At 37.7% G+C, this 23,290-nt stretch overlaps 1 protein-coding gene across 2 annotated transcripts; it reads left to right on the top strand.

Moving 5' to 3' along the window:
• The first annotated feature begins 4,634 nt into the window (after positions 1 to 4,634).
• LOC117490085 (cytokine-dependent hematopoietic cell linker) lies at positions 4,635 to 17,068 on the top strand. Of its 2 annotated transcripts, XM_034139677.1 has the most exons (16): positions 4,635 to 4,782; positions 7,994 to 8,047; positions 9,428 to 9,593; positions 10,907 to 10,959; positions 11,055 to 11,097; positions 11,715 to 11,794; positions 11,914 to 11,924; positions 12,005 to 12,088; positions 12,784 to 12,805; positions 13,492 to 13,516; positions 13,594 to 13,678; positions 13,761 to 13,777; positions 13,853 to 13,947; positions 15,297 to 15,374; positions 15,454 to 15,609; positions 15,695 to 17,068. In XM_034139677.1, the coding sequence occupies exons 2-16, from the start codon at positions 8,045 to 8,047 to the stop codon at positions 15,845 to 15,847; spliced, it is 1,071 nt and encodes a 356-aa protein (XP_033995568.1). In that variant the 5' UTR covers positions 4,635 to 4,782; positions 7,994 to 8,044; the 3' UTR covers positions 15,848 to 17,068. The 2 variants fall into 2 exon arrangements, with proteins under 2 accessions (XP_033995568.1, XP_033995573.1); XM_034139682.1 differs by lacking the exon at positions 12,005 to 12,088.
• The last annotated feature ends 6,222 nt before the right edge of the window (positions 17,069 to 23,290 follow it).

Here is a 23,290-nt window from a genome sequence, read left to right as displayed (position 1 = left end):
CACTTAAGCAGGCATACAAGTATGACATGCATTCAAGTGTTCTTCAAAAATACAAGGTAACATGGTTTGAGTTCTTGTATTAAAGATATATATATATGATATTCATTTTTCGTAGAGTATTCTTTAAAGGTCACCTATTATGCAAAATCCACTTTTTCTTGTCTTTTATACATAAACAAGTTTCCTAGAGCTTCTGAAAGTTTCAGGAAAAAAGATTCTCTCTCTTTTTTTCCTGATCCATTTACAGTATATAAAAACCTGTCTGAAAGTTAGCTGATCAAATTTTGGCCACTTTATGATGTCATAACGATTTTTTTGGCTTGTGTAACCATTAGCCAATCACCAACCAAGGTAACCCCCCCCCCCACACCTTATCACCTGCATCTCCTCCTAGAGCACCATTGTGTTCTTTTTAACCAAATATCTCTCAGAGGGGCGTGGGGAGGGGCTCCTTATTTTCATCTAAAGTAACAGATAGAGAATCAGCACTTTTGAAACAGGGCTGAAACAGAGGGGATTATGGGATGCTGCAATGGGTGATCTGTTTGGTATTTCGTGGCCAAACACTTCAGAGACATGTTTTGTATATATCTGAGACCTATGATAAAGTAATGAAAAACAGTATAATAGGGGACCTTTAAATACATTACCTCCAAAGGCAGATCAGTCATTCTGTTCACATTTGCCTACATGTTACCTAAATGCTTTGTCTCTGAGTACACATGTATTTTTTTTCTTCCTTTCAAACCTTCCCATGTTCATTTCAAGCTGATGGACCATTCTTTACTAAGTTCACAAAGCCATGACACATTGCTGCAGTATCAGATCAGGTATCTTCCTCTATAAGGATAATATTTCATGTACAGGACAATCGTTTTCTAGTCAACTTCAGCGGTAAGCCGCCGCCGCCGCTGGTCTCTGTCCATCCATCATCTCCTGACCTTCAGCTCTGCGCCCTGATGCTGCCCGGGGCACAGGGGGAGTGACTAATGTCGTCTCAGCCACCACCTCCCCTGATATCCGTCCAGTATTATCCGACCCCGGCGTCTACAGATTTCTATCTCTGCTCCCAGCTTTAATTATTCACGCTGCTGAATCACACTCACCAGAGATAGCCAGACTGGCCAAACTGCCTGCCCTCTCCCTCTCTCTGATCCTATCTATCTGGCTGTATGACACTATCTCATCTTTCTCTTTTATACTGTAGATTAGATGTGACAACTGCTGAGCTCGCTGTGACCAAGTGTACAGTCTAAGCCAACAAAAGACAGACTGTGATAAACGGTACAAGTTCAGTTCTCAGAAGTTGAAAGTACAGTCAGCGAAATGCACAACAACCTGAAATGATGTTAAGGTTTTGTCTTTATATTGGGTATATATATATATTATGTATATGTGCTGATATTCTCATATTTGAGCAATTATCACATTTTTAAACGTACATACAGTTCAATACCACATACAATGCAATGCAATTTTTGGGGAAACTATCTTGCCCAAGGACATTACATGTTAACTGCAGGTGCTGGGGACTGATCCTCCAGTTGGTAGATACTCCTGAGCCACAACCCCCTTGCTACCTATCAACCCTAATAGCAATAGTGTTGAATTTGCACTTCACCAAGAATAGGCTTTTAAACCAAAAAATTGTCAACTAAAGCACAAACAATTGATTTCTTCTCCAAAAAGCTTGAAGTAGACGTTACTGTGTTTTTTTCTTTCAGCCTTGAGTATTGTCTGGAAACAGTCGTCTCTGTAGGCCCTATTGTCTTTTTGTTTATTTTTTAAGGAGACACTTCCATCAGGCCTAACTGTACTTTTTGTTTGGATGTACTTTATAAATGGATACCAGACAGAAAGATGGTGCCTATTCAGTTCAATGAGAATTGCTTGCATGGTACATAACATACCCCAAAAAAGTTTCCTAGCTTCAGGGTTTATTTCTTGGTTATGCCTCCCTCTAAATATGTACACTAGAGTTTCCAGCCCAAGAGTTCCTTCCTCGCCAATAGACTTCACAATATGATGCAACACATATTTATTTATCCAATCATACATGGTGCAAACTAGTCTTTGTTAGCATGAAAAGTAATGTTGTGCCAAAGTGTAGTTAACAATGTACAAAATCTTGCAAAGTGCATGAAAGGTGTTCATTTTTATAGAAAATATCGGCCAGCATTTACCGTCACTTTGTGGTGGTTCTGTGCTTTGGACAGCCTTCATGAAAAGACTACTGCAGCTGTGCACGTATGTTAACCTTGTATCTGATGTGGTTTATCAAGAATACACGTATCCTTCCTGGGGAGCGAGGAGTTCAACATCACCACTTTTACTTAAGTGAGATGCCCTGTGAACGCCTGAAGGACTTGGGTTGTATTAACCTATAAAAAAAATCTGAAATGTTGGTCACACACACCCTCACATGCACACACACCTCACCCATATTATTCAACCTCTGTGTTCCTCGCCCCCCAGGCTGGGAATCTGGATCTTATTTCTTTGTGACAGGTCCAGGACAGAGGAGGGGAGGTCGGCTCATTTTTTGGCTGCTGGGAGGAGGACGAGGGGGGGTCGAGGACACAGGATGAGCTGCTAGATTGACAGGCCGATGGGGCTGTCGCTGGGGGCCGAGGTGTAGAGACGTTTGGGGAGTTGGCGTTTGCGGCTCAAAAGATAAGCATCAGTGAGAATATGAGAGGCTAGATGGTAATCTTTCACAGGAAGTCAGGCTATACCATTGCAGAAGAAACCACAGGAGAGAGGCTGACCTTGTGCGCCGGTGCTCTGCTGCATAGCCAGGCCTTCGAGCCGCTGCAGACAGGAAGATACTCTGTGGTACAGCGCTGTTTTAAAACAAAAGTCAGCTCTAGAGTTGAACAAAAGTTACCAAACTCTTTGTATGATCACTGCACAATTTCAATCTTTAGTTTGGGGAAGAGTTGCACATCTTTTATCACCGACATTTCCAGTGTTGAAGACTATGTACTGTACATTTGAGGACGATAGACAGATGACAGCAGACAGGCAGACTGGAAACAATGTGATAGAGTGAGTGTGCGGTATGACGAGCGACAAAGGTCTCACGGCCGGAATCAAACCCCCGGACATTGTGGTTTTAAGCGATGTAACCGTTGCATTACCATATTGCTCTGTAGTTTATGTTAATAAAAACTTAAAACTGCTGTAATGTAATGAGCTGGAAAATGATTGTTCAAAAGAGTTTGGTTTCTATTTCTTTAGGTCTGTTGTTCTGTCTCTGTAAGTATTTATGATTCTGTTTCTGATTTGTCACTTCAAGCAAAGTATTTTGACCCATTGTCAAACTAACTAACTCTGAAAGGGTTCCCAAATATCTATCTATTTTTGGTAATTTAAATAATGTAATTTATACAATACTGACCAAAATATATAAGAGAAATATGGCAAAATAGAACAAAATATGTCTGATACAGTTTACCGTCCAACTTCCTGGTGCAACATTGACCTTGCTGTAGTTTCCATAAAGTGGTACAACATGTAAGAAATGGTCTTATTGCTAACCCTAACCCCTAACCCCTAACCCCTAACCCTACCCCTATTTTTCTAATTTCAAACCACAATGTTTTCAGGAAAGTTACCAAAAATATATTTTTTTTAGAGCGTAAACTTCAAAAACGAGAACTTTCCAAAAAATATATATTATTAGAAAAAATAAACTAACTCTTCAAGGTCACAGTTTTTTTAAAGGTGGGAGAATGTGGCTTTGAAGCAGATTATCCGTCGTATAATTTTCCAGGAATTAATTTGTCCTTTTTATCTCTAAATACTATAGTATTGTTGTTCACTGGTCAATAAATACCCAGCTGAATAGGGGCTGATAACATTTGGTAAGCATGATTCAGCAAATGTTTCTGCCTCATTTCAGTTGTTATAAAACTATTAATAGCTTGAGTTAATTGCAACTTAATGTCTTAATTGTGTTCCATTTGTTAGGCAGACTGCTGGTATAAATCCATGTTGTAACTGGACAATAATTCATCTGAATGCTTGAAGAAATTATTACACCAAAATGAAATATCAATAGGTTAAGCTTGAATACAATATTGTCACAAATGATAATGTGGGTTCCCCTTCTTGTTTGATATAGAAATTAAGCCAGGTGATTTTATGAGAAGAGTAAATGTCACCCTGCTTCCTTCTGCACTCGGCATAGGAGATGTTGAAATGTCACCGTGTTCATGTTCAAATTAAGAAGAATACTGCTAGAAATAGCAGATTCATTTGACACGGATTTATTGAACAAAGGTCTGAACCTAGTTTTCAGGTATAGTATTCAAAGCTTGCACATTTAAACTCTCAAAATTGTCAACGCTGCATGAAAGAAGCTTACAAAGGAAACGGCAAGGCTTAGACTCTTGATCAAAACCACAAAGTATTTTTATACATATCAATAGGTTCATACAGCAAAGCTACAAATATCAGAAAACCTTTTTTAAATCAGACCATAAATGCACAATGAAAATAAGCCCCCCGCTGACAAAGCTTTTAATGTCTAAACAGCAGTGAAGACCTCAGGTTATAGGCCAGTTATTCACCACACAGGAAGTCCTTTGGGTTCCTGCAGTGGGCTGCCTAACTCTGACACTCGACTTGAAGCAGCCCAGGTGTTCTTGTTTGTCTGTTTGAGGGGAAATAAAACAGCAGACTATCTATATCTGTAACCAAATACTCTTCACCAAAGAGGGAGATATCTCTGGATACCCACTGAGGCAGGTGTGCTTGTTTTAAAAGTATTCTGAAAAGGTAAGTTACTGCTGTTTTTGTGAGTGTGTAGAAAAGCCGAACAATCTTGGTCTGTTTAAAAGAAAAGATGAAGGAAGTATGGAAGACACTGTTTGAAATGCAGATCATTTTGCGAGAGTTAAGAATACTGCTTTGGTTTAACATTATTTTTAGATGAAATGTAATACATGAGCTTCCGTCATCTCATTGACTCCGGCTAATAGGTAATATTTTCAGTTTGGTTGGTTTCATTTGTCTGTTTGTCAGCATGATTATGCAAAGTGCAATAATATGGCTTATATAAAAATAAGTTGAAAGTAATTGCACGTTACAATGATTATACATTTAAACTACCTTGTGTTCACAATACAACCTTTACAAATATTAATGTAGTAATTACATATAAAGAAATTGAAACATTGTGTACTTTACGCCAAAGAACAACCAAGAAAAACACGTATTGTCATTCATTTGCCAAAACTATTAGATCTGAAGTAAATGCACACATATAAAACAAAGACCCTGTATTGGCTTTAAAATAACTGTTTTAATATTGTACTTCCACAAACCTCACTAACACAGGAATCATTTTAAGGCAGATGCTATTTACTACCCGTGTGAAAATAGTCAACAATGCTATTTGCACCCAGGTGACTACAGTGAACAATACGATTTGCACCCAGGTGACTATAGTGAACAATGCTATTTACACCCGGGGGAAAATAGTCAACATTGCTATTTGCACCCGGGTTACTATAGTGAACAATACGATTTACACCCGGGTAACTATAGTCAACAATGCTATTTGCACCCGGGGTGTATACTGTATAGCCACATTGGCGATATAGTTTCTTTCCTCAGACGGAGCTCCTTCTCGCTCTCTGCAGTTTATACTTTGTGCAAAGCCAGGTCACAAATCCATCAGTAGCCTGCTGGTTTGAGTTGCTATCCTCTGCACCCAATTTCTATGGAGCAGGAGTTTACTCTCCAGACTCACTGCTCAACCTCAGATGCTTGCTCCAAGTACCTAATCTCCTTCTTTCATACATCTCATCCAACACCACTTCCCATGGCTCAGTGAGCTCTAAAAAGCAGACAGACAGCCCGCGGAGTGTTGGACCACACCGCCAAATCCAATACTGAGTTAGACTCTGCCTTTCAGGACTGTGAGACTGTAATGTCTCCTGGCATTATCACAATCCCTGGGCCTCGCTTAAATGTCCCAACTTCTATTTTTGGTACATTTCCTTCCTGCTTCCTGTTTTGTTTCCCTTAAAGCCTTCAAATATAAAACCATGTCAATCAAAGAGTGATTGATTGGACCTGACCTTGTGTTTCTCTACTGCAGAAAAACATGATTTAAAATAGATAACATGTCTTTAAAAGCTTGCAAATGGAAAATATGTGACAAAGATCCAAATATCAGTTTCATCCCTCTTTGCGCCATATGTATTCAGATAAACATTGGTGAAATCATCACTGATACCCTTAACGTTAAAATAATCTTAGATGAATACTGGGTCATTTACAATAATCCCAAGATGTTAAATCCGCCTAAATCGTCCATTAGTGCAAAATGTAATTATTCAAAGGTCGAATTTTTCTTTTCTATTCTTCTTATTATTTTATTTATATTTTTTTAAATGGATCATCCACATTTTTTAAAGTAAAACCTTTGTTTTTCTTCCTTAATAAAGGTAAATATGGATTTGGTTTTGTTTTAGATAGATAGATAGATAGATAGATAGATAGATAGATAGATAGATAGATAGATAGATAGATAGATAGATAGATAGATAGATAGATAGATAGATAGATAGATAGATAGATAGATAGATAGATAGATAGATAGATAGATAGATAGATAGATAGATAGATAGATAGATAGATAGATAGATAGATAGATAGATAGATAGATAGATAGATAGATAGATAGATAGATAGATAGATAGGTAGATAGGTAGATAGATAGGTATATAGATATATAGATAGATAGATAGGTATATAGATAGATAGATAGATAGATAGATAGATAGATAGATAGATAGATAGATAGATAGATAGGTAGATAGATAGATAGATAGGTAGATAGGTAGATAGGTATATAGATATATAGATAGATAGATAGATAGATAGGTATATAGATAGATAGATAGATAGATAGATAGATAGGTAGATAGATAGATAGATAGGTAGATAGGTAGATAGGTATATAGATAGATAGATAGATAGATAGATAGATAGATAGATAGATAGATAGATAGATAGATAGATAGGTAGATAGATAGATAGATAGGTAGATAGGTAGATAGGTATATAGATATATAGATAGATAGATAGATAGATAGGTATATAGATAGATAGATAGATAGATAGATAGGTAGATAGATAGATAGATAGGTAGATAGGTAGATAGGTATATAGATATATAGATAGATAGATAGATAGATAGGTATATAGATAGATAGATAGATAGATAGATAGATAGATAGATAGATAGATAGATAGTTAGTTAGATAGATAGATAGATAGATAGATAGATAGATAGATAGATAGATAGATAGATAGATAGATAGTACTTTATTGATCCCAAATTGGGAAATTGTTGTTGTTACAGCAGCATAAAAGGCATTTTACAATAAAACTAAACTAAACAAAAATATACAAGAATAGAAATAAAAATAAAATATAAAATATAAAATATACATGTCGAAATAGAAAATATACATGCAGATATTATATATACAATATATATATATATTCAAAATATATGGAATATGGAGTATAAATATTGAACAGATTATAGAGTAAAATGTACAACGTGGTTTTATTCCAAGAGAAACTATGGAGCAGAGAGTTCTCTTCCAGCCAGAGGGGATTTATTGTACAGTATTATTGCAGTGGGCAGGAATGTTACATGTTTATTTGTATGTTACCAAGCAGAAACTGTTCTTGTGTTACAAAATAACAACATATCAATGTTTCAAAATGAATTAAGTTTAATATTCTTTCCAGTGAATGTTTAAACTGTAACTCAGATCAAGAAACTAAGGAGGGGGGGGGACAGGGAGAACAGTGAGGGGCCACTAGCAGCTTTGTTTAGTTTGAATAAAGACCTTGTTCTTTTGCATGTGAAACTATTGAGGAAGAAAAGTGTGAGGACAAATTGTGTTGGAAGGCCACATCCTTTAGCAGAACAGCAAACTAATGATGTTTTTCATTACTGTTTCAGCCCCTCGTTAGCTGCAGAGAGAGAGGCACCAGCCATGAGTCTGCTGTGATAATGGTGAGTTATGGCGCCCGACCCACAGCGTTTCCCCGATGGTTATACATGAACGTTCCCAGGGGGCTTCGGGAGCCTGCAGCCCCCCTGTGTAATTACCTTTTAGCACAAAAGGAGGAAAGAGTGAAATTCTGCTATGCCATTGTTAGTGCACAGAGCAACACAGAGCAAACCATTACTATGATTCATAACTGTTCTTTTTGGTTGCATTAATATGAATTGTAAAGTTAAAATACTTTTCCCTCTTTTTAATCTCACTGATTAATAAAATAAGTATCTCGTTTTCTCAAGAAAGCTCATAAGTGTAATATTACAATTTCATTTGAGAGAGTCATTTGAACACATCCAAAAAATAAGAAACTAAATTGACATCTTTCAAGTCGATTATTAGGGTTAGGTTTATTATTATTATTATTATTATTATTATTATTATTATTATTATTATTATTATTATTATTATTATTATTATTATTATTATTGAGGTTTTGTATATGCATATTTTCTGTAAACTGGGAAATACCAATAGCTTTTAAATTGTAAACTTAAAAACAACCTGAACCTGTGCTTGATTTAAAAGATACATCTCCACCATTTGTGCACATACAAGAGCGTGGTTATCGAATGACTCCTTGTCTTCAAAATTAACTATAAATACAAAAGTAAACTCTCTGGGTTCATCATTAAAAAGGAAAAAGGGAACCTGGGCTTCCAAAGAGAGACATGTCTTGCCTTTGGCGACACATTAGTGGTGACAATGCACCTGCCGGACAAAAACATCAATTTCCTCTCAGCAGAATCCAATCTGAACTCTCCTCTTCATTACAAAAGAGCCACTTCTGATGTGAAGCACATTGCTTTTAGTGAAAATTGAATGAGAGAAGCCGGAGGATGATGCGCCGACTGATAATATATTCATCCTAATCTCAAATGTTTCTTAGCACAAACATATCATCACAATGCATCATATGTCATTAATTAGAAGAAAAAGAAAATGCTTGTTATGTAGCCTTTCAACAATGTGTCACAAACTGTCGCTTTTTCTGCCACTGGCTGTAATTTTCTGTGTGAGTGGAAAGTGTGAAGACTTAAAAAGGAAATCGCTTGGAGACAAGCAGTGGGTTGTGTTGCAACACCTCATTGTAGCTTCCTGTGCTTATCAGTGTTGTAGGCGAGTTCAGGATCTAACTGTCCACTTTAGATTATGTTACTGGTTGATGTAATTAGGAAGACTCACATTTATTGATTTCATTATTTGCAGAATAAGACCTTCCTTGTCCTAAATCTTAGCAATGCATTCATATATTTGTTGTTAAAGGATTAAGATAACGTTTTTGTATGCACTCTTAGTATCTGACATTTAAAACTGCAATTCTCTCTGCACAGGATCGCAACAGGAAAGGCAAAAACAGAAATCAAAGATCAAAGATCAAAGATGATTACTCGAACAGCGTCCTGGAGCATGAGTACCACATGGCGGATGACCATGAGGAAGTGCTGAATGTGCGCATACTTCCTGCAAGACCCATAGATGCTGAGAGAGAGTATGCAGGTAGAGAAAAAAACAATGACTCTGCGTTCACTTTCACACAGCTATTTTTTACAGTACAGGTTAAAGTTACGTAGATTTAGCATGGGTTAAGCTTCGTTTACTCCTCACAAATGTCTAGCGTTAGTTTTGTTTCTGTTTTGTTACCTTGTCTTGGTGAAGCTTACTGAAAAACTGTAAAACTAAGAACTGCCGTCTTGGTTGCACTGTAGGCTGAGCATTTATATTCATCTGTAGGAGGGAATCTGACCTTTAAAAGGAATATTTCAACCTCAAAATTATCATTTGTACATACATTACACACCCTGTGTTGCCTTGAATTCAAGAAAAAAAAGAAAGGTATTGATGAAATTAAGCACCTCTACTTCCTAAAGACATGCATTTGTGCTCAAAATCTGTACACATTTTTTATAGTTTTGCTGTTGTTTAACGCAGCCCTAATTTACCTACACTCATCTGGACTTTCCTTCATTTTTTACATCTTTGTTCACCATGGAGGCTTGCTAGAAAAACAAACTTTTATTAAGAATTCAAGGTTAAGTAACTGATACACAAATGGACATTTTGTGGGTGAAGTATTCCTATTATATTTGTCACTACCCATCTTAATCATTCACTATTCAAACATTATTCATTAAATGTATAAAACACAACACATACATGAAAAGGTTCATAAACCTACATCCAAAAACCTCAGAATAAACCTGGTACACAACTTCAACTTACAGAGAGCTTGTGTTACAGTGAGCACAATGAAAGTGAGTTAGTTTTACTTTCCCCTCAGAAAAGCTCTGGTGAACATAATTAAATCGAAGCTCAGTGAAGTTCAGGCACCAAAATAAAACAGCTCCACCACAAACTGTTGTGTGTGAGAGAGGGAGGGAGAGAGATGGAGCTCATGCTGAGTGATCATGATCTGCCAGTGGGTCTCCAGAGCCATCTGTTGGCTGAGGCAGACTGCGGGAGGTTACAATTATCTAGGAGCCGAAGGGAGAGAGAGAGAAGCGTGTAGTGTGAAGAGACTCCCTTTACTCTCCTGCATGGTTGTGGCCCACAGCCAGGAGCTTCACAGCTGCACGTCTACAACTTTATACTGAATGTGGCTTTTAAATTTGTTCACACTTGGGGTGTTCTCCCTCTGTAATCAATACAGTCTGCTGCTGCTGCAGTGTGCTGCTGGGACCGGCAAGTTACAACAATGATACAAACGCATGTTGTTGTTGTTGTTTAAACTGCCAACTAACACTGGAAGGGCTGAAATTATCGTTACTGTCACTGAATAAAAGAAAAGCATCACAACTTATTTTGCTTTCAAGACAGGGCTCTTCCAAGGTCAACATCGGCCCAGAGTCTCTCATCCCTCTCAAGTGTAAGCTTTCTGTTTTTATTTTTTAATTAAGTCTCCATTAAGGTTTTAATGCTGTAAATGTATGCTTATATTTTATGTTCTCTCCACTCCATCAGGCTAACTCTAACAGCCTCCCAAGAGACTTCTCACTAACTTCAGGTAGCGTGACAAAACTCTACAGCTTGTGAATTTTGATTTTAGTGGGGAAGTTGGCCCTGGTAGTAGCTAATGGCGGCTAACATAAGCTGCCTTTAGCAACTTTATGACATTTCACTACTTGGCCAGATGCTGCTGCTACTCAGCGACTGTATACATGGTCACTAAACATGCGTTATTCAAGTTTAACATTGCATTTGTAGATACTATACATTGGCCTATTTTTTTTAAACAACACATTAAAATGACAAAGCATTGATGGTGGTCTAACTGCTAACCGATTAAGCACACACTAGCTAGCATGTTATAATTCTCTGTGCGGCACTTATTCATAACGCCATGGTTGTTAGCCACATCTACACATTATTATCTAATAGCCAGGTATTGTACGCATGATGAAAAGGGTATGTTAATACCATAAAGTGTAAAGAAAAAAAGGGTTTATACATGGTCCTTTGACCACCCTACTGGCTACATTTCAAGATTTTCAAGATATTTTTATTTTTTGAAAATCTTGACATGAAGCCTATAGGGTGGTCTAAAGGCCCAGAGGCCCAGTTTACTTATGTCGGAAGCCCCCCTGCCATAAATAACTACTTTTCTGTGCTTCTAAAACTAAGGGCCTGCTGTAAATAGAGCCCTGAAGCCAGGCAGAAGAAAAAAAGATAAGAAGTTACCACCTGTGCAGCCAGAAGACCAGGTAAACACCTGCATATATATATAATTAACCCTGTTTTCTTTTCAAATGTGTCATATAAATCATGTTGGTTTGCAAGGGATATAATACTGATGAATGTTCCCCTTTTTCTAATATCACAGCACTCACACAGGTAATATACTCCACTACTATAGAAGGTGTTAATTTTGGGGTTAATGAATGGACTTACAGCTGATGTTGGTGCTCTTCCAGGCGCTCTCCTTCGCCTCCAGCGGTGATCACAGAGTTAGTGAGTCACCTGCCGGGGCTGACTGTACACGATTCCAGCCGCAGAGAGTGAGTATACAGTAGTGGGTTTTTTGTTGCAGGAAGCACACAGATAAACCCCCAGCTGTTGCTGTTTTATATCGCTGCTTTTGACTTTGACCCCACGCAACCTTTTTTCTCTGTGAGGACGGAGGGAAGTGAGAGAAGGTCCTCTTAGTTTTACAGTTCCTACAGTGTGGCAGTGACACCCTCTGCTGGTTAGAAGACACAAGTGCCAACAGTAACTACCACATTGAAGATCTGAATGTTGACTATTGGCTTTATTCATAAAGAACTGTAAATTCTGTAAAAATTACCAACTGAAATCAAATTAATTTCAGATAAATTCCTTTCCCTTATTTTCTTGCTTAAAGAAAACCTTCTTTTTTTCTGAGAAGCTTAAAGGTAGGGTAGGTAATTCACCTCACTTTTTGTTATATTCCATGGAATGCTCTTAACATCCCGATAGCAATGAATAAATTAAATGCTTTGACAATAAATACATACAAATATCTCATCTGTGGAAGCCGTGGCGCTGTAAAAAGCAAGTCCAAGTCCAGTATCTGCCTAGGCCCGTGGCAGATAATTGGATGGCCTACCTGCCTGTCAGCCTTCCATCTCGTGCACAAACTTATCTCGTGCCCTCATTCGTTCGTGTTCATGTACCTATACCCATACCTTTAATGTGATAACATTTTATAAATAATGTCCCTTTTTCTTTTCAGTCGACAAAGGGCAACTAAAAAGGTAAGTACTTGTGAAGCAGGATTATGTTTGCCAAGAACTAATGTGTCAGATTTATTTGTTATTGTATTTTTGATTGGTTCTCTTCAGTGTGTGCCTTTTATGTATCTATTTTATTACTATTTAATGTTATACCCTATGTCTTGTCGTACAGTTTACTACAGTGAAGCCAAGTAATAAATAAAACAGAGCATGTAGTTATTGTCGTGTTCTTTTATTCCAGGAAAGACAAACAACTTCTAAGTTCTACTATTTATTAAAAGAGAGCAAAAGATATATTCACTTGGCCAAGGAGTCCGTCAGGTCATATAAATCACAGGCAGCAGAGCTGTAATCTGTAACTCTATTTCCGGAAAAAAGCCTTGAAACTTGTGCGCACATACATTTTATTATTGCAATTCTAATGCAAGCTAAAACTTTCTTCTATGACCTTCGTTTCGTATCCAACCCATCAGAACCTGGGATTGGTGATTGTGTCTATTTATTCCATAGTCATAGCAACATCTCATGAGCACAATAAGCATATAATGTGACAATAAGAATCAACCTTGTAATGTTATATAAAAATAGACTCCACATTATCTACTTGCATATTTGTTTAAAATCAATAGCCCTTTCAGCCATTTTTTTTATTTACTATCCTGCAATATTGTTTTTAAACCTAATTTTCTTTGTATTTCTTCTACCAGGCAGAATTCAGTGCACATGGCAAAGGTAAGAGCTTAATGATTGTGAATGTAAACATTTTAGTGAAATGCAACTTTAATATTAATGATGTTGAATATATTTAGGTCTACAGAGTGCTGAACATGTTTCAACACTTCATACCAATCACAGACATTCTCTGGATTTGGAAACTCATGATTTAGAAACAAGGTGGGGCATTCATTTCTAAAGCTTTTTAGGACACATTTGTCATTTGTCTCAAGTTTGATTTATGCCTTCTTCTTTTTTTTAGGTCCCAACTAAGTATAGGTAAGTAGTGTTATAGATCATCAGTATAATGTTAAATGTAATTATAAAATAAGTCAATATTATTGTTTACTAAAGAAAGGGTGCCATCAAAACGTCTTCACCATGAGTGGCCTCAAACTAAAGAAGACTTTAACCAACATGACTTTGTTCCCATGGAAAAGCCTCAACAGGTACAGTTGCTGCTACTAAATAAAGAAGTGAATACACTATACCAGAGGTGTCAAACTCAATCTCATCACGGGCCACATTAGCATTATGGTTGCACTCTAAGGGCCGGTTGTAACTTTTAGACTATATAAATATACATATAAATATACATATACATAAATATTAAATAATGTATTAAATTATATTGTTGGCTCTGCATTGGATTACTATCAGTTCTGGTAATAACTTCATAAAAAACTACGTCTGAAAGCTGAAGTCTAGGGCAAACAATTGAAAGAAAATATTCAACAATTACACCAATTGTATTGTATATTATATTCTTTGCAAGCTCTTGCGGGCCACATAAAATGAGGTCGCAGGCCGGATTTGGCCCACGGGCCTTGAGTTTGACACCCCTGCACTATACTGTATAAGTATTCTTTCTCTAAAGTCTGTGATATCTAGTTGAGGAAAGGACATTTACCTTAGTACCATTTTTATGTACTTATACTTAAGTGTTTTACCTCCCTGTACATTTTTGACGGATGTATATACTTTAAATGTGCATTATTAGAGTATTAATACAACATATAAATATATTATGATAAGCTACAAAATAAAGTTCTGTCATCTTTACAACATTAGATTTACACTTTTACTTATTGTACCTTAAAGGTGGGGTAGGTAATTTTGGAGAAACCAGCTCGAGTGTGCTAGAATTTGAAAATACACAGCCGGAAAAAATCTACCACTTCCTCACAGAGCCCCTCCTCAAACACACACGAACGTGCACATGACCAATGAGGGCACGAGATAAGTTTGTGCACAGATGGAAGGCTGACAGGCAGGTAGGCCATCCAGTTATTTTAGCCGGGCCGGCTAAAATGATTGGTCGTGCTTTTTACAGTACTACAGCTTCCACAGATGACATTTTTTTATGGATTTTTTGTCAAAGCACTTAAGATATTCATTGCTATCGGGATGTTAAGAGCATTCCATGGAATATAACAAAAAGTGTATCTCGAGCCGGTTTCTCAAACTTACCTACCCCACCTTTAAGTATACTTCAATGCATTTTATTTTGTACTTTCACCGAATTGTTTTCAATGCTGGACTTTTTTGCGATTTCTTTTACATATTAACAAAATACTTATAATAATACAAATGTGTATATTCATTATTGGTAAATCGTCCATTCTGCATTATGAGTATTTTAACTTTAACTAATCTTAAGGGAATGGATAAGACCTTTACAGTTATTTCCCCCATAGAAATTAAATAATAGAATATTACTTTTCTATGATTTTGACCATGTATTGTTGCTAATTTAAATGATCTAAATATTTCTTCCCCCACTGATAATATTTGGCAGACCTACTGTGAAGAGGACTGGTACGTTGGGACTTGTACTCGAGCAGATGCTGAGCACGCCTTACACCTGGTGAACAAGGTAATTTAAAACCTCTTATATGACATTATCTTATAATTGAATTAGTCTAAATCGAATATTCTCTTGTTACTCACACTAGGACGGGGCATTTTTGGTACGAGACTGCTCCATCAACTCCAACAGTGAGCCCTTGGTGTTGGCTATGTATCACGGCAAGAAGGTTTATAATGTAAAGATCCGGTTTATAGAGAGCACCAGCAAGTACGCGCTGGGAAGAGGACATCGATCAAATGATGTGAGTGGAAAAACACTAAAAGACAAAGTTAAACAAGCCTTATCTTCATCATATTTAATCAACCTAACATCTTATTTCTCCTCAGATGTTTGACTCTGTGGCAGAAATCATAAAGTTTCATTCCATATTCCCAGTAATACTCATCAGTGGGAGAAATATGCCCGCAAGCAAATGTCCAGAAAACTGTGTGCTGACGTGTCCAGTAACCAGGAGTGATGTTGAGCAGCTGCTGCAATAACACATGGAGCTTTCCTGCCAAAATAAACCGTTCAATCACATCTGGTTGTAACCCATAACATCCACTGCAGTTCATCGTGAGCATGTTAGGAAAACGTTGACAGTGTATACGAATTGTGAAAGATGTGTCAATTAAAAACAATGTTTTATCTAAATCTGAAACTGATCAATAGTTTTCATGATCAAATCGTTGTTGTTTTTTATTGTGTTCATTTACCAGTCAAAAAACACAAATATAAAATGTATACTTTACAATGATACCAAACAGAGAGAAGTACAAATCTAATATATGAAGCTGAAAAGCTTATATTTGACGTTTTTGCTTCAACATTTCTGAACAATTGATTGATTGAAGATCTCTCAGGTCTTCTGGAACGGGTCTGCTCTCGGTTCCGAGAGTAAGAACAGAACATGGAAAAGCAGCGTTTAGCTATTATGCCCCCACAATCTGGAACAAACTGCCTGAATCATGCACGTCCGCAGAAACTCGTACTATTTTCAAATCGAGACTGAAAACATATCTTTTTGCCGCTGCTTTTAATTGAACTGCTCATATTCACACTGCAGTTTGCTTTTTATTCATGTATTGTATAACTGTTGTGTTTATCTTATTATCTTTGACTTTTAAATGCCTGTTGTAAAATGCCATTATATAATGTGTTTCTGCTGTATTTATTCTTAAATGTCTTTTATTTTATTTTGTAAAGCACTTTGAATTGTCACGTACTGAAAGGTGCTATATAAATAAACTTGCCTTGCCTTGCCTTGATTACCAAAACAGTTCAAAATGTATAATCTCTAAATATGTCAAATTAGTGAGATTTAAGCTTCCGGATAAAAATTATAACTTGATAAATCAAAAATGTTTTGATAGGGATAAGCTGTGGTGAAAAGTTGATCATTTCATTTATTCAAATACTGTAGTTAAGAACAATGTTGAGGTATTTTACTTGAGTATTTAATGTTTTATAGCACATTTTGTCAGAACATCTTGCATATCGATTCCTAAGTGACTTAACAGATAAAGATTTACAATTTGGATCAATACATTAAGATATCTTATAAGTACATTTCCCAGCAGTATATCAAGTAATTCAAATTAGCTCCACCTTTACAAGCTGCAGCATAAAGTGACAAACATATTAACGCACTAATAATTCAGTGGACTAGTCTAGTCTACATAATGACTACTTCTGATACTTTCAGTAAAGTTAATACTTTTGTAAATATTTACTGCAGGTACTTCTACATGTAAAAGAGAGGCTGAGAGTCTGAGTGCGTTAGAGATCTACTATGTAAAGGTTATATACTGATCATGACCCCTTGATGTAATGCAATTCTGTTGAACAAACGGGGAGGCTATGCAATCTTTTATCATGTTTTAATAGAAAATGGAGTTACATAATCGTTATTTATAAAAGCATGAGACACGATAATGCACATTGAGAATGTAATACATTGAGAAGTGAATAAAGGCAAAGGAAAAACATTCAGAAATAATTGTGACACATTTAAATAATACAATAAACAATACAGCACTGTAGCGTTAGACAAGTAAAGCACAATGTAGACGAGGCTGTGGAATGGTTACCATCTCCTAAAGAGTATGAACACCATTTATCACATTTTATATGTATAGGTATTTACACCATAAAAATATGTTGATCAAAACATATTTACACAATATAAACTGGGCAACACAAACCTATAAATGTAATCGTAGGTCTATCACTTAATACATCATGGTTAGATTTTAAACACAACACGCTGCTGTTGTAATGCTGTTGTAAACCGTCTGTAAAGAGAGAGTTTGTGACCTTTCAATGGTTACTAAAAAAAGACAAGTTTAAACAGGTTCCCAGGATCACCATAGTCACTTAGTATTTACATCATTAAAAACACACGCACGTGGTTTTCTGTTACAGTAGTAAACTGAGGTGCTTTTTATCAGATCCATTATGCAGCACTATGTAAGGAGCTACAGAGGCTTTACATTGAAGTACATTAAAGACAGGAAACTGTATGGCACAAGATTTCATAACACTCAAATAAATCTCAAATATCTGCGATACATTCCACATTGAAATGTCATGAAAATGGCAAATAAGAAAATAGAGTTTATCAATGAGAACGGCCTGCAAAGTGGTAAATACTGGGGCACATTCCAAGAATAATAAGTACAACTGTGACAATTCACTTCACAAAACACATGAAGAAAAGCTGGCAACCCTCTTTTTTTCTGAGACCCCCCGTGGTTCACAACACGTCCAAACTGAGAACAAACCCAGCTTCCATTATTTACACTTTGCATTGTCATTTCATTGGTCCAGTCCATTTGATGAAGGTACCAGTGACTGTTGGTCTGGGAAATAGTCATGCAGGATTTCCCAAATGTAAGAGTTTGCAAAGAGTGCCTGAATGCACCACTACACTACGGACTGATACTGATTGCTGCACATATGACATTGTCTGCGTTCCCATAGTGTCTATTTAACATGTAACAACAAATGCAGAGAAAGAGACACAGCTGACCATTAAAACCTCTGTAGGCTTGCAAGTGCTCACTGTCAAAATATAGTACTGATAATTCATTGTTTTCCTGTGTTGTTTTGTGCCAAAAAGTTTAGTACAAAAAAGGCTGTTGAATTGACCATTTATATTACATTTTTGCACAAATCAAACACGTTATCATATTTTAAATCTGTAAAGATCAATCTATTGCTAACTATTACATTTTTCTGACAAACATTTTAACGGTTCCAAAGAAATTTGTTAAATTAAATTAATTGATTGATTCCAGCTTATTGATGGAAACATTTTCTGGTTTCTCTAATCCTCTATAATACGTAATATCTTTGAGTTTTGGAGAAAAGACATTTGAGGATCATCTTGAGCTTCGGTGAACACTGAGCAACATACTTATTTTCACTATTTAATCAACAGTGAAAATACTTATTAGTTGTAGTCCGATTTGATATTCACCACAGATTTTTCCATCATTAAAATTGTGTGCATATTATGATAATGACTTTGCCTATATTCTGATTGGGTTCCCACACAATTTGATAATCTCAGATGCACCAAATTCAGTTTGTGTCTTAGAGTGGCCAGATGCAAAACATAAGTGATGCAAAAAAAAAATGAATACAGTATTTTCTTTTTAATTTATTAAGCAAACAGCATGCATTATTTGTGCCTGGACTCTGACTCTACTGGTTTATCAAACTTCTGAAATAGTACTTAAACATCTGTGTATTTCTAATGGCAATCTACTACAGAATATGGTCCGTGTTTCATCCATTGCACTTAGTATTTCTCATCCCATGCCTAGATAAACAACATAAATGTTACACACAAGGTTCCATGATAATCAGAAGTCCATTCCTTCTAATCTAATGCTGCCTTAGAGAGAACAAATGTCCATATAGTGTCATTTTTTAAGTATCTTAAAACAAATGTTTTCAGATAAATGTCCAGTGATATTATTCACTGAAAGACTCCAACAGTGCAGCCCATTACCTCATACTTCTGCCCCATCACTTTGCTCAGCCTCATTTTTAAGATGTTGCACTTTGGAGCGCCCTCCGAGGCTCCTGTTTCCAACCTGTCTGTCCTCGCTCCCTGACGGTTGGTCCGGGGCTTGGGGTGATTGAGCACCACCACGGGCTGGTTGGGGCCCGGGCGCTTCACCAGCTGGTCTCCCTTCAGCGGCATCGGATGAATAACTGTACTGTCAGTCAGACTGGACCCAGGTTCCGGAGTCTTATATTTGGATATTCTAGGTTTTAGTCCCTTCTTGTTTTTTTTCCACACGCCTACTTGCACCCTTTTCAGAGAGACAGTCAGAAACTTTGACATGTCATGCTCACTTTGTGCCACTTCCTGTTGAGGCGTTGTAGTGGCATGTGCATTTACCGGTGCGTCAACTTTGGAGTTCTCATCTTTTACGCAAGATTTTGACTCAGGAGTGTGATTGCATTTACTTTTGTCCGTTAGCGTAGTATTATTTTGTTCCTCTTTGACAAGGAAGTTGTTGTGGGTCAGTGAAGGAGGGTGTTGAATGCCTTTTTCCTGCCCCTCCACTTTTATAGTATCGATTTTCCGGTCAGTCAATAAAAGGTGACGGATAATGGATCCATCTATAGTCGACATCCGACTGAAGAGTTTCGATTTTTCTGCCTCCATCACCTGCTCTGTGCTGTTCGTTGTGTTGATGTTATTTAGAATTGTACAAACAGAACTGTTGCTTTTATCCATCACTATACCACGCAGAGCCATTACCAGCGGTTGAAAGGAGCCTTGGCCGTCCTCTGATTGTTGACTTAATGAAAACACAGAAGATATGATGGGAAAACACTCAGACTCTGGCAGGTCTCCTTCTGCCAATCTCTCATTGGATCTCACTTCCTGGACCCAAGATGAGATCTTTGAATTTGTGCGATTACAAAGGGCCGGTGTTTTGCCTGAGGGGGAGTCTATTGGTGTCCTGGGTATTGAAAAGGAAGAATTTGCAACATTATCCTTACAAACTAAAATGGCTGGAGGTCTCACTTGGCCAGCTGAGAGAACATTCAAGGAAGGGGAGGCAGATTTTTGCTGGTTAAAACCAACTGCCCCCTTCTTTGTTTTCAAGTTAGTGTAGTCCTCTTCCCTTATCTCCCCGGGTTCAAGTTTGACATGCCGGGACACATCACTAGGAATTACTTTTACGTCACTTTCCTTCACGGGTGGAACACCTTTGGAAAGATCAATTAAATTCCTTCTATCATCCACCGCTCTCTGAGAAGCATGTGCTCCCATGTTTTCTCGATGCAGGGCGCCAGTCGACCTGTTGACAGCCCTGTTGGAGATAACAGAGTGCAGATTTGCGTGGTTCCCCAGATCTCTCTGAGCAACTCTGATCCCACAGTTTCCTTCTCTTACAGGATTCACAAGAATGTTGGGAACCTTTTTTGGAACAACTTCATGATATTCCAGATTGATTATTTCCGGCAATGTTCTTTTTAATCCAACGTTGCCTTTGCTGACTTGATTCGGGAGGTTTTGGGAAAAATGTACTGGGACAATTGCAGGACGCTCCAAATTCACAGATTTTGTTTCACACTGTTTCCTGTTAATAGTGCACATCCCCATGTTCATAGACTTAACTGTGTTTGTGTGATCTAATGCGGATAAGAATGGCTGTCCTAGTGCTGCGTTTTGCGAAACTGTGGTCCTTGTGTCTTTTATCACAGACTCGTTTCCCTGTTGAGAGACGATCCTCAGCTTGAGCTCCTTTGTCCCGTTGACAGTTTTCACCTCAACAAGTTCCACCATACAGCCATTAGGGATTGTAATTTCCTCAGGAAGAGAAACCGTCAAAGCTCTGCTGTGCTGAAAGAGTCCGTTCAAAGGGGACAAAAATTCTCCACTACCATTAGTAGCATTTGATACATTAGTGTCCAGTGTTTTGCCTCTTTGTTCATCTTTACCCAGCCGTGCTACAGATGAGCTCAGCGCAGGTACTTTCACCCGAACAGTCGGTCGAAGCAATGATGGATCCGCAGTGGAAACACTTGATAAGGCACTGGAGGCAGGAACATGTGGATTTGTAATCATGCCAGTCTTAGCAGGTCCTTGACTCATGACTTTACTATGTACACGCTCAATGTGATTCACAAGGCACAGCCTCCTCATGTAGCCCTGTCCACAGTGAGGGCAGTTGAATGGATACTTTGAATTGTGTTCCTTCAGGTGAGCATTTAACTCTGCCTCACTGAACGAGACTTTGTTGCAGTAAAAACAGTAAAATCTCGTCCCCTTGTGCTCCAGCACATGCTTCTTGAGCTCTGCAGCATCTGTACTAGAAAATCCACATTTCTGACAACACTTCACGTTTGAAGAGTTCAAAACACGATCCAAGAGAGGGTTGGGGTGTCCGCTGTTTGCAGCTGACAGCATGCTGTGATAGGTGACAGGAATCATGTTGAGCAGGTCATCTGGCAGCCATCAATTCTGCAATCAGACAGAGGAGTCAGAGAAGAAGCAATATGGATCTGATAGCATAGGCGGCGGCAGGGGGGTGCTAGGGGGTGCTGAAGCTCTCCCTAGGATAGCCATAGCACCCCCCAAGCACCCCCAAGAAATGCATGTATTTTTTTATTTTTAGGTGTGAAATTCATAATTTGAAAAATGATTGATTCGAAAACAATATGCCACAGTACAGAACAAGTATTTCTGGGTCTCTGTGTTTCATTCAAGCTCGGCTCTGTGTGTGTGTGTGGCAGACGCGCATTTAGTGTGATTAAGCGAGCGAGAGAGAGAGAGAGAGAGAGAGAGAGCACACCATGCCAGGGACCGTGTTGTAAGCATCTGTTTAGCTAGCTGCACTAACGGATAGAAGGAGCTGTTTCTACAACAAGGTGAAGGGAATGTCCTCTCCTGTCAGACTGAGGGACCCAGGTGAGCCAAAGGACTATCTGAGTGTTTAGATTAACTTTAGTCTAAGTTGTCTCAGTGGGTCTCAAACGGTTTGGTCACGATTTATGTAAACAATTATTTCCGAGGCACACCTTCATATGATCATTATAAAAAAAAATAAGAGAATAAATGAAAAACAGTTATGAAATACTATATGACAGTAAAACAAGAATACACTTTAAAAGAGTGATATGTAAAATATCCAAAAAGAAAAAGTACATCTGTTTACAGTTGTTTCATATGGGTGTTGAGAGATGTATCCATAAATCTCTTAATTTTGCTCTCAAAGTGCACCAGATTGATGCATTTAACTTCAATACAAAAAATAAAAACCCGGACCCCCCCTAGAGGATATTAGGTCCACCCCCCACTTATAAAAATAGCACTTTACCCCTGCTTACACCTATATGCCGTGAGCTGATTATCGAGCCTTCATTGTAGACTGTATACTGTGTATGTGCGTGTGGGGAGTGTAGCAGTAGAAAATTCAACTGTAGCGCCCAGTAGATTAAGGGAAAACCCTAAATGTTTGAGCATCCTCTTTGAAACGTCAAGCTACCCCACAGTACCCCCAAAAGAAAATCTCTGGCGCCGCTACTAGTGACATGTCTCCCACCTGTGAGAACAATTATAGTTGATGCACCTACCAATGCAGACATTCACACAAGGCCTATGCAGACCCTCCCCCCTCACACACAGTTCCTGTTTTTACAGCCTGCAGCTATTTGATCTTCAGGTAACGGAAAGCAAGAAAAACACAAAAGCGGTTCACTGAATTAAATGCTGTTGTCTAAATTCCTTATTGTTCCTGTTTGCATTTGAACACTAAAAAGGCCCACAACAAGGTGGGCTAACAAAGACGACGGGCCGAATATGTACTGTTTATTTTATCTACAGAGTCAAATCGTACATACGTACCTTATAGGAGTGTTTGGTTTTCATCTGTTAGATGTTTTTAAATGGATAAATCCTTCCTGTGGGCTTG

Source organism: Trematomus bernacchii, unplaced genomic scaffold (genome assembly GCF_902827165.1).
Source record: "Trematomus bernacchii unplaced genomic scaffold, fTreBer1.1, whole genome shotgun sequence".
Taxonomy (NCBI): domain Eukaryota; kingdom Metazoa; phylum Chordata; class Actinopteri; order Perciformes; family Nototheniidae; genus Trematomus; species Trematomus bernacchii.
The sequence above is the reverse complement of the archived record's forward strand: the minus strand, read 5'-3'. Positions and strand labels throughout refer to the sequence as shown.